The sequence below is a fragment of the Bos indicus x Bos taurus genome, chromosome 5 (assembly GCF_003369695.1).
Source record: "Bos indicus x Bos taurus breed Angus x Brahman F1 hybrid chromosome 5, Bos_hybrid_MaternalHap_v2.0, whole genome shotgun sequence".
NCBI classification, from domain to species: domain Eukaryota; kingdom Metazoa; phylum Chordata; class Mammalia; order Artiodactyla; family Bovidae; genus Bos; species Bos indicus x Bos taurus.
In genome coordinates this window covers 75797580-75809744 of record NC_040080.1, presented here as the reverse complement: position 1 = coordinate 75809744, position 12165 = coordinate 75797580, and the positions used below count along the sequence as shown (strand labels likewise).

The 12165-nt window shown below is 35.9% G+C and overlaps 1 protein-coding gene and 1 non-coding gene across 2 annotated transcripts; one reads left to right on the top strand and one right to left on the bottom strand.

The window, feature by feature from the left end:
* The first annotated feature begins 1018 nt into the window (after window positions 1–1018).
* LOC113893896 lies at window positions 1019–1121 on the top strand. The gene has a single exon (XR_003511408.1). It is a non-coding gene; the product is annotated as a U6 spliceosomal RNA (small nuclear RNA).
* A 1772-nt stretch (window positions 1122–2893) lies between these two features.
* On the bottom strand, window positions 2894–11720 carry LOC113892969 (lysozyme C, non-stomach isozyme). Its single transcript, XM_027542514.1, has 4 exons — window positions 11535–11720; window positions 9783–9947; window positions 5365–5443; window positions 2894–4081 (listed from the first exon to the last, which is right to left on the bottom strand). The coding sequence occupies exons 1-4, from the start codon at window positions 11668–11670 to the stop codon at window positions 4015–4017; spliced, it is 447 nt and encodes a 148-aa protein (XP_027398315.1). The 5' UTR covers window positions 11671–11720; the 3' UTR covers window positions 2894–4014.
* Between the last annotated feature and the right edge of the window lie 445 nt (window positions 11721–12165).

Below are 12165 nucleotides of genomic sequence, written 5' to 3'. Positions count from 1 at the left end.
CTGTGACTTAACAGGGACAATGGAAAAGAAAAGAATCTTTCAGATCTTGGATGAGAGCCTGGCTTGGATTTGTCAGCTCTTGAGTTTGCCCTTAATTGGTTATATTACTTGGGGTTTGAATGCATACACTTAATTGTTTCCTCAATTACAAGATGAAATTACTAAATTATGACTTACTCTTTTATTTCTTACATAAAGTTGTCACTAGATGACAGCACGCTAATATTTAAAATTTTTTTAAATACAATATTTTAAAATGTTTGAGTTTAAAGCTAAGCTAACATTAAAAAAATCACAAAATATTTTAAAAGATACCAATTTTCATCACTAAAAATCAATATATTTTAAAGCACCTATTACTGACAAAGATGTGAAAAAATATGCATTTTCACATACAGCTGTGGTGAAGGTTAGAGAGTAACTTCATGTGTCAAAAATTCAATTGGTCAGATAAACAAACAAAAAAACTCCACAAAAAATAAAATTAAGAAAAAAAGAAAAAACAAACAAACAAAAATTCAATTGCTCATGCTTATTAAATCAAGCACCACAAGAAACTACTTTTCGGAAAATGCATTTAGATTTACTTATAAAGAGATTCATTATAGTATCCTTTATACAAATCAAAAATCTAGTGAAATAACCTGAATATCCAATGATAAGAACTGATTAAAATACCCTCCACATAACCTGCCATTCATGGGAGTTGCAAAGAGTCAGACACAACTGAGCCACTGAACAACAGCAATAACACATAACCTAGCTATACAGTTTGTCTATAAAACTGACTTATTCACACATTTATGTCCAGGAACTTCTATGACTAATTACTTTCCATGAGACTCAGTGCATGTGTTCCTAAACTGTATCAATAGTACTTTTTCCTGTGATTTCATAGCTTAATATTATGTAAACCAACAAAACATGAGTGCAAATGCAATTGGTTCAAAGAAAATTTTGTTAAATGTTTTAGAAAGACTGGCTAAAGATGAGTTGCTTTAAAAATCACAGCTGGAGCTTGCTTTGGCAGCAAATATACAAAAGTTGGAATGATACAGATAAGATGAGCATGGTCCCTGCACAAGGATGACACACAAATTCGTGAAGCATTCCATATTTTTAGACATGAAAGTCCATTTTATGACATAAAAAAAACCACAGTTGATAAAGAAGTACATTCATTACATAATGAGAAAGGGGTTAATTCTCCAAGAAGACATAACAATTCTTAATGCGTATGTGCCTAACAACAGTGTCAAACTACAAGAGGCAAAAACAGATAGAACTCAAGGAAAAAATAAATCAATAAAATCATAGTTCACAATGTCATACTATAAACCCAACAAGATGTTATTATAAGAAAAAGATAAAATAACAAGTTTAATCAAAATGTCTAGAAATTTTTATGCATGGCTCATGGAAATATAAAATGGTACAGCTGTTGTGGGCTTCCTTTATAGCCCCGTCAGTAAGGAATCTGCCTGCAGTGCAGAAGACCCGGGTTCGATTCCTGGGTTGGGAGGATCCCCTGGAGAAGGAAATGGCTACCTACTCCAGTATACTTGCCTGGAGAATCTCACAGATAGAGGAGCCTGGCAGGCTACAGTCCATGGGGTCGCAAGAGTCGGACACGATTCAACAACTAAACCACCACCACCACCACACAGCTGTTGTGGAGAAGCTTCCGGGTTCTTGAGCCACCAGGAAGATAGTTGCGGTAGTGAAGTGAAGTCGCTCAGTCGTGTTCGACTCTTTGTGACCCCATGGACTGTAGCCTACCAGGCTCCTCAGTCCACGGAATTTTCCAGGCAAGAGTACTGGAGTGGGTTGTCATTTCCTTCAGGGGATCTGCCCAACCAAGGGATCGAACCCTGGTCTCCTGCATTACCAGCAGACGCTTTACCGTCTGAGCCACCAGGGAAGCCCCAGTTGCGGTAAAAGGGAGTCTAAAATGATGTTGTACCTGGAGGGTTATTTGCAAGATGAAAGGTTACCAGGGCAGTTCGTACAGTAAAGGGGATGATCCAACAAAGAGGGAGAAACTCAGGATCAGGAAACCCTCAGCCTAAACTGGAGTAGTGAGAGGGCTGTGAAGACTGCATGTGGAGACACTGCCATTGGCGGGAGCAAGGCCCTTCATCGCAGTGATAAAGGGGAAGGAAGGGAGGGTGGGCCCACGGAAAGACCTGAGCTCTGTTATGGTGGCCAGGAGGGGAGGGTTTTATATGAGTTGCCTCTGTTCTGTCAGTGTAAGGTGAGGCTGAGTCGTCTACCACGAGCAGAGTGTGGAAGGCCAGTGGTTGGCATGTGTGCCAGGACTTTGAAATGAGAGAAGTAAACAGTGACAGTCATTTTGAGTAATTGGGACACCAACACAGGATTTCAGAGAAGTGACTAAGATGACCAGGCTGATTAGAGGGCCCATGTGAGATTTGTGTTTATGAATTTAGTGTGAGGGAAATTCCCTGGAGGTCCGGTGGTTAGGACTCCAAGCTTTTGCTGTGGAGGATGCAGGTTCAATCCCTGGTCAGGGCACTAAGATCCCACAAACCTAGTAGCACAGCTAAAAAAATTAAAAAATAGAGATCTGTCAGCATGCTTATGTATTTTTCTTCAGCAATATCTAGCTATTTTTGGTTTTTGTAAGAGCTTTCTTTTTAAGATGATATATACCCTATCTCTTTATGATTAAATCCATTGAGGAAAAAATGAGTTATTTAATGTGAATGTGAATTCTATGATTAAAGAGAATATACACACAGAAAAAAAATCTAGCTGTTTTGGTACAGATGAGGATGTAGGAAATACTAAGTGTCAGATAATCTTTTTCTCAAATATATATGTACGTATTTTTTCGGAGACACCAAATGACTTAACAAAGAAAGACAAAGTATAAATTGCAAAGCTTTTACTGAAAATGTACTTTTTATAGCATTCATGATTTCACACCTGTGATTAACTAGCAATGATTTCAATACCTACAAACTCTTCTGCCTCTGAATTTGTCATAATGCATGAAACTAAGCTTATAACAGTAAGAAAAAACAACAGCTCATCTAATCCATCTTTATATCCTTCATGACAGCAAGATGCACAATTGAGTTCTTTAAAAGGGCTAAAAGTGATTGACATGTAAATTCTGAGCTTATTTTTAAAGCTGCATAAATCCAACATTTTTAAGACAACATTTAAAACAAAGGTCACACTTTATGAAAACAAAATTCTTAAATCAGGCTTTCTTCATTTTTAGTCTTTTGGTATTATGCTCCATTTAACATTTTATATTGCCCAACAAAGAGTAGTTATATTTTACTGTTTTTGGAGATGACTGAACAGATGATGATGTTACATGCCTACTACACAGGTGGGATTTTGCCTAAGATCAATTTGTTTAAAGATATTATTTTGCTATATTTTTGTTGAATATTAGGGAGTACTTGTATGATTCAAGATCGCTGCTACTGCTGCTAAGTCACTTCAGTCGTGTCCGACTCTGTGCGACCCCATAGACGGCAGCCCACCAGGCTCCCCCATCCCTGGGGTTCTCCAGGCAAGAACACTGGAGTGGGTTGCCATTTCCTTCTCCAATGCAGGAAAGTGAAAAGTGAAAGTGAAGTCGCTCAGTCGTGTCCGACTCTTCAGGACCCCATGGATTGCAGCCCACCAGGCTCCTCCATCCATGGGATTTTCCAGGCAAGAGTACTGGAGTGGGGGTGATTCAAGATTAAGTGTGTGCTATTTCTTTAAGAACTGAATGTTCTGGATATATATTTGATAATTAAGATTTTAGACAAATATTCACCAGCATTAGGTCTGTTAAACTGAAATACACTGTGGGCCTAATATCAAATAATAAATACATGAAGTAAACATTAAGTATCTTAAAGACCACATGCTCCTGCTTCTGTAAAAAAAAAAAATAACATTATTTGTTTGAAAGTATGACCTTTCCCTCAACTATTACTTCCTTAATATGAAAAAGAGACAAAATGGGTTGAAGTAAAAACTCCAACATTACACTCCACAACCCTGAATGTAACTCGTGAGATCTTGGTTTTGACAATGACTTCTCCATGCCACCCTGTAGAGAAAGATGAAACAAATGGTAATAAGGTTGAAACAAAGCTTCATTATATTACATATACTTCAAATCCTTTGGGAAAACAACATAGTTTATCATTACATGAAATAAAAGCTACAGACAGATCCAAGTATTGCTATTTATTGCTATTTATTTTGGAGATACTATACCAAGGACTTCACATCTCCCCCAAAGCTTCACTAGGGCACAGAACATCTGAGTGCAAGTGTTGAGTCCTATGTAGTTCACAGCAAAAATGCAAAGCGCGTTCCATATTTACTTAATTCCAAAAATAATGTCAAGATATGACAAGGAATTGGTATAAGGTGGAGAATCTTAAAACCTCTAGAAATTCCCCAAAATAAATTGAGGAGTAAAAGAATAAGATTTTGAATCAGTTAAAGTAGATTGTTTCTATGCTATACACCGTTTAGTATGAATCTAAAGCTGCAATTTTCAGTTCTCAGTACCATACTTTGATCTTTGGAAATATTCTCTCACTTCTTTCATAACAATAGGATAAAACAGCTCTCTCCTTTAATACTTAACACATACCATGCTCTGTAATGGGAACTAACATAGTGTTGTACATACATTATATTTCAAACACAAACAAACAAAGCAAGAAAGTCATAGAGAAAGAGGTCAAATTTGTGGTTACCTCTTGAGGTAACCACAAGAGAATTTGGGTAGAATGAGGGAAGGGGAATTGGATGAAGGCAGTCAAAGGTACTACAAACTTCCAGTTATAAGATAAATAAATACTAGGGATATCATGTACAGCATGGGGCTTCCCTGGTGGCTCAGCAGTAAAGAATTTGCCTGCAGTGCAGGAGATACAAATTCAGTCCCTGGGTTAGGAGGATCTCCTGGAGGAGGGAAGGGCAACCTGCCTTGGTATTCTTGCCTGGAATAATCCCATGGACAGAGGAACCTGGCAGGCTACAGTTTATTGATCACAAAAGTCAGACGTGACTTAGTGACTAAAGAGCAAAAACAAATATATAGCCTGATAAATATAATTAACACTGCTATATTTTATATATGAAAATTGTTAAAAAGAGAGTAAATCCTAAGAATTTTCATCACACACAAAAAATTTTTTCTTCTATTTCTTTAATTTTGTATCCATGTGAGATAATGGATGTTCACTAAATTTATTGTGATACTGTTTCCTGATGTAATTCAAATCATTATGCTGTAAACCTTGAACTTATATAGTGCTTTATGTCAATTACATCTCAATAAAACTGAAAGGAAAAAAAAAACACACACACACATACCATGCTCTAATGCCTTGTGGATCACTGACAACCCTCTTTGCACATGCTACAGCTTGAGTGATGTCATCTTGCAGCAAAGCTGAAAAAGAGGTGGTGAGAAGTGAAAATAACATTCATAGAAATGTTAAGTTTAGCTCAGTCAGCTTTATTCTCTTAGGCTGAGGAAAGAACAACTAAAATAATTTTTAAGGGTCTGTTTATCTGTTGATGTTGGGGGGAACTCTTCATTCCATCCCATTTGGCATCTGTTTCTCATTTACCAAAGTCATTGGAAGCTCTGGAATTATTAATTAGCATGATAGAAGGTTTTCTTTTTACTAGGAAATATTAAAAAAAAAAAGACAAACAGAAACTGGTCTAGCAGGTTTTTGCTCAGCAATTTGACACTGGAAATTGATCCTAAAGAAATAATAAGAGATGTACTGAAAGATATGTATACAAAGTGTTTCATAGCAATTAATAAAGGGCATAAGTGGAACTAGCCTAAATGTTTAACAGTAAGAGTTAGGTTGATACATTATGGAGTACTTATATTGTGAAAGTCTATTCATCTTTAAAAAACAACAAGGATTGGTATTTGTTGACAAAAATAATTTTGTGTAATAAAGACAAAATTGTAAAGCAGTAAATATAGTACAATTTCACTGTTGTTATGTGGGTACAAATATGTATAATATAGCTTTACATTCATGTCCGGGATTGTTGTGTATTCCAAAAGAACATGTGGATACCAAAATTTCCCAATGGTCATACATGTCTGGGTAGTAAGAATTTTTATTCAATGACAACAGGTTATTCTATAATACAAAATTTTTTAAATAAATTAACTGGATACAAAAGTATATTCTTAGACTCATCTTCACTATTAGGATTTTTAATATTTAAAAATTTAGCAGTATCAATTCTGCTATATTTCTCCAATATTTCAGGCACTAAAGATTCTACACGCTTTGGGAGGTTCAAAAAAAGGTAGGGGATATATGTGTACCTATGGCTGATTCACACTGAGGTTTGACAGAAAAGAACAAAATTCTGTAAAGCAATTATCCTTCAATAAAAAAATAAATACAATTTAAAAAAATTTTTTTAAAGATTCCACATGCTTTCTCTATTTTAAAAGGAAGTCAATAGAATATCCGCAAATCAATCAATGTAATACACCACATTAACAAATTGAAAAATAAAAACCATATGATTATCTCAATAGATGCAGAGAAAGCCTTTGACAAAATTCAACATCCATTTATGATAAAAACTCTCCAGAAAGCAGGAATAGAAGGAACATACCTCAACATAATAAAAGCTATATATGACAAACCCACTGCAAACATTATCCTCAATGGTGAAAAATTGAAAGCATTTCCTCTAAAGTCAGGAACAAGACAAGGGTGCCCACTTTCACCATTACTATTCAACATAGTTTTGGAAGTTTTGGCCACAGCAATCAGAGCAGAAAAAGAAATAAAAGGAATCCAAATTGGAAAAGAAGAAGTAAAACTCTCACTATTTGCAGATGACATGATCCTCTACATAGAAAACCCTAAAGACTCCACCAGAAAATTACTAGAAATAATCAATGACTACAGTAAAGTTGCAGGATATAAAATCAACACACAGAAATCCCTTGCATTCCTATACACTAATAATGAGAAAACAGAAAGAGAAATTAAGGAAACAATTCCATTCACCATTGCAACAGAAAGAATAAAATACTTAGGAATATATCTACCTAAAGAAACTAAAGACCTATATATAGAAAACTATAAAACACTGGTGAAAGAAATCAAAGAGGACACTAATAGATGGAGAAATATACCATGTTCATGGATTGGAAGAATCAATATAGTGAAAATGAGTATACTACCCAAAGCAATTTATAGATTCAACGCAATCCCTATCAAGCTACCAACAGTATTCTTCACAGAGCTAGAACAAATAATTTCACAATTTGTATGGAAATACAAAAAACCTTGAATAGCCAAAGCGATCTTGAGAAAGAAGAATGGAACTGGAGGAATCAACCTACCTGACTTCAGGCTCTACTACAAAGCCACAGTTATCAAGACAGTATGGTACTGGCACAAAGACAGAAATATTGATCAATGGAATAAAATAGAAATCCCAGAGATAAATCCACGCACATATGGACACCTTATCTTCGACAAAGGAGGCAAAAATATACAATGGATTAAAGACAATCTCTTTAACAAGTGGTGCTGGGAAATCTGGTCAACCACTTGTAAAAGAATGAAACTGGACCACTTTCTAACACCATACACAAAAATAAACTCAAAATGGATTAAAGATCTAAACGTAAGACCAGAAACTATAAAACTCCTAGAGGAGAACATAGGCAAAACACTCTCCGACATACATCACAGCAGGATCCTCTATGACCCACCTCCCAGAATATTGGAAATAAAAGCAAAAATAAACAAATGGGACCTAATTAACCTTAAAAGCTTCTGCACATCAAAGGAAAGTATTAGCAAGGTGAAAAGACAGCCTTCAGAATGGGAGAAAATAATAGCAAATGAAGCAACCGACAAACAACTAATCTCAAAAATATACAAGCAACTCCTACAGCTCAACTCCAGAAAAATAAACGACCCAATCAAAAAATGGGCCAAAGAACTAAATAGACATTTCTCCAAAAAAGACATACAGATGGCTAACAAACACATGAAAAGATGCTCAACATCACTCATTATCAGAGAAATGCAAATCAAAACCACTATGAGGTACCATTTCACACCAGTCAGAATGGCTGCGATCCAAAAGTCTACAAATAATAAATGCTGGAGAGGGTGTGGAGAAAAGGGAACCCTCTTACACTGTTGGTGGGAATGCAAACTAGTACAGCCACTATGGAGAACAGTGTGGAGATTCCTTAAAAAACTGGAAATAGAACTGCCTTATGATCCAGCAACCCCACTGCTGGGCATACACACTGAGGAAACCAGAAGGGAAAGAGACACGTGTACCCCAATGTTCATCGCAGCACTGTTTATAATAGCCAAGACATGGAAGCAACCTAGATGCCCATCAGCAGATGAATGGATAAGAAAGCTGTGGTACATATACACAATGGAGTATTACTCAGCCATTAAAAAGAATACATTTGAATCAGTTCTAATGAGGTGGATGAAACTGGAGCCTATTATACAGAGTGAAGTAAGCCAGAAGGAAAAACATAAATACAGTATTCTAACGCATATATATGGAATTTAGAAAGATGGTAACAATAACCCTGTGTACGAGACAGCAAAAGAGACACTGATGTATAGAACAGTCTTATGGACTCTGTGGGAGAGGGAGAGGGTGGGAAGATTTGGGAGAATGACATTGTAACATGTAAAATATCATGTAAGAAACGAGTTGCCAGTCCAGGTTCGATGCACGATACTGGATGCTTGGGGCTAGTGCACTGGGACGACCCAGAGGGATGGTATGGGGAGGGAGGAGGGAGGAGGTTTCAGGATGGGGAACACATGTATACCTGTGGTGGATTCATTTTGATGTTTGGCAAAACTAATACAATTATGTAAAGTTTAAAAATAAAATAAAATTAAAAAAAAAAAACATAAATAAAAAAAATAAAAAACAAAAACAAAAACAAAAAAAAGAATACTTGTTTCACCTCAATTAAACAAATCTATAAATTAATTTGTTAGAATGACAGTTTTTATATAGGAGCTGTGTTTTTGGAGATTCATTCTAAAGAATTTATAAATGAAATGTCATAATGTTTCTAATTCACCTTAAAATCACTCAGCAAAAAGAAGTTTATATACATATATATATATATATAAAGAAGTAAATGTGCTAAAATGTTAACAACTGTTAAAGTAAGTGATGAGCATATTGATGCTTATTATAGTAATGTTTCTAATTGTCCATATATTTAAAATATTTTATAGTAAAAAGTAAAAACAATTTTTTAAAAACACCACGCATATTCCTCCACTTTGATTAACTAGTAATTCTTTTGTTTTCCAATAAAGGAGGGTAGATTTAAAAAAAAAAGACCACCCAACAAAATTATTGCTAATCCTCCCCAAACAAGGAATAGCACTGTTCTTCACAAAGCATCAATATGTCCAGTTATGATAAAGTGATAGGTCATTCCAGAAACTTCTTTATGTTAGCAAACAGCAAACTTTAATGATACCAGCTCTTTAATTTCTTACTTAAGAAATTAGGAGGAGGATAATAGAGTTCTAGATGTTAAAATGGAGTTTTTATAGGTCCCTGATGAACCCTTCAAGATTTTTTTATTTCTATTGACTCTTGACCTAAAGGATCATTCCAGTTTTCCCATAAGATGTTTACAGAAAAACCTGAATGAACTTTTTGGATAACCCAACAGGTATAACCAGGTGAGTCCTGTGCTGTCACTCCACATTATCTTGTCTTACCACCGCAGGGTAAATGACAGGCGTTAACTGCTCCTGGGGTTTTGCCATCATTGCACCACCAGTGGCTATTGATTTGAAATATCCCATAATCAGTGCTTTGGTCTCCAGCATTGTAGTTTGTAGCTTGTGTGTTGTAATTGCTTTCCCATCTGGCCAAACACATCCCTGAAAAAAACATATTTTAAGTAATAAAGAGCAAATCATATGACTTACAGTTCATAGCATAATCAGTTCTACTTAACTAGTTCTATTTTACTAATGACTTACTTTATAAGTATAAAGATGTATTTTACTTGTAAAGTGTTTTAACACTTTGGTGTTAAAGGTCCCTTCAGAGAATTCTTTTATTAGCAAATGATTTGGTAATACAAATGAAAAAGATGACATATTTTTAAAAATATCTTCCATTGCTATTACACTTTCCTTATTACTAACACCCAGGTAGGATTGAGCCTAGAACAGAAAAATCAACAGAGTTGTTGAGTGGATTTGGTCATTAGCAGCAGATGCATATGCTAATGGAAAAATGCTTTTTAGTAGAAAAAATAAGGATTTTCTGGGAGAAAGAAAATTTATGATACCGAAGATGAATTTGGGTATCATATTATAATGCAGCCAAGAATCATAGAATAGGAAAGGCTGGGTCATCCATCCATCCATCTAGCCATTGGCTAACTCATTCAAAAATAGTTATGGAGGAGAAACGCCTGAATTTAATATAAAAACCACAGTGATGACATTGACAAATACGGACTAAAATACAAAGGAAATTTTCCTTAGGGCACATCTTAAACTCTGTGGAAGAAAATGAAAAATAATTAATGAACTAGAGTCAGAATAATCAAATGTCATTTCATGCTGCATTTCAGGGATCCTTATATAGATATTGACTGAGGGGAAATAGTTCTACTGTCCCTGTTTTAAGAGTTCAATGTAATTTTTAAAAAACCTTGCTGTTAAAAGTGCAACAGCATGTTAGGGGGTTTAAAAATGAAAAAAATACTACCATATTCAGAACCCAAGATCCAAATTAGAAATGGCTAGAATCAAACAACAAGGGCTTAACAGACATGTCCCAGGTGCTAAAATGTATCTTATAGTCAGTCTACATGTGCCAGCTGTCAGATTTAGTAGCGCTAGAGGAGTACATGGGGACCTGGCATGCTTAGAATGATATAGAATTTGACCCACCATGACTCAATCCTTCACCTGGTACATCTGATTCTAAAAGAACAAGTTGATGTTTTTAACCATTGTAAGTGTACAAGCTTTTGAACTGTGGTGTTGCAGAAGACTCTTGAGAGTCCCTTGGACTGCAAGGAGATCCAACCAGTCCATTCTAAAGAAGATCAGTCCTGGGTGTTCTTTGGAAGGACTGATATTGAAGCTGAAACTCAGATGAGCTGACTCATTTGAAAAGACCCTGATGCTGGGAAAGATTGAGGGCAGGAGGAGAAGGGGACAACAGAGGATGAGATAGTTGTATGGCATCACCGACTCAATGGACATGGGTTTGGGTGGACTCCAAGAGTTGGTGATGGACAGGGAGGCCTGGTGTGCTGCAGTTCATGGGGTCACAAAGAGTCGGACACGACTGAGCGACTGAACTGAACTGAACTGAACTGAAGTGTATAAACCCTCCAAGAAAGAAAAAAACATTCACTCAAAGACCCTTTCTTTTTGTTCATCCTCTATTAGTATCTGTTCCACACCTGGCTAACTATTTGAAAGGATGAAAAAGAGTTAACTTACAGTTTGCCAGGCTGATTCCCCTAAAGTTATCCATTCCAAATCTTTTCAGACTTCTGGCAAGCTCACATCTCTCAAAGACCTTGCCTTGGACAGCGACCGAAAAGAGGAGAAGCCCCAGAATGAGGAGAGCCTTCATGTTGACTGAGAAGCCAGACCTCCAGGCTGACCCAGGGGAGCTGGCCCTGCTTTTAACATCTTTTCACTTCCTTCTTATGTGACTGGTTTGGGAGCTCCACCCTCTGAGACATGTGGAAAATAGGAAATGTTTATTGATTCACTAACTTCAAAATTTTCTTTCTTATGTTTGAAGAAGGACATTCTGATGTCCTAAGAATTAATCCGCAACAAAATAGTGAAATGACATTGCTTAAAGACATTGCTCAGGACTAATTGGGATTAGCACTATTGATAAAAGAGGAACTTTTTCCTATTTTGAATAGGAATTCCTATTCCTATTATGAATTTGAGCAAGTATGAATAAAAAAATCTGAATGAACATTTGACTCAACTAAAAATGAGTTTTAATCTTTCATTAAATGTTTTTCATTAAGTTGCTTTATGTGCCTTCTGTATGTTGCCTTATCTTTTTCCCTTAAGATTATTTTATATACACTTTCCACAAAAGAACACT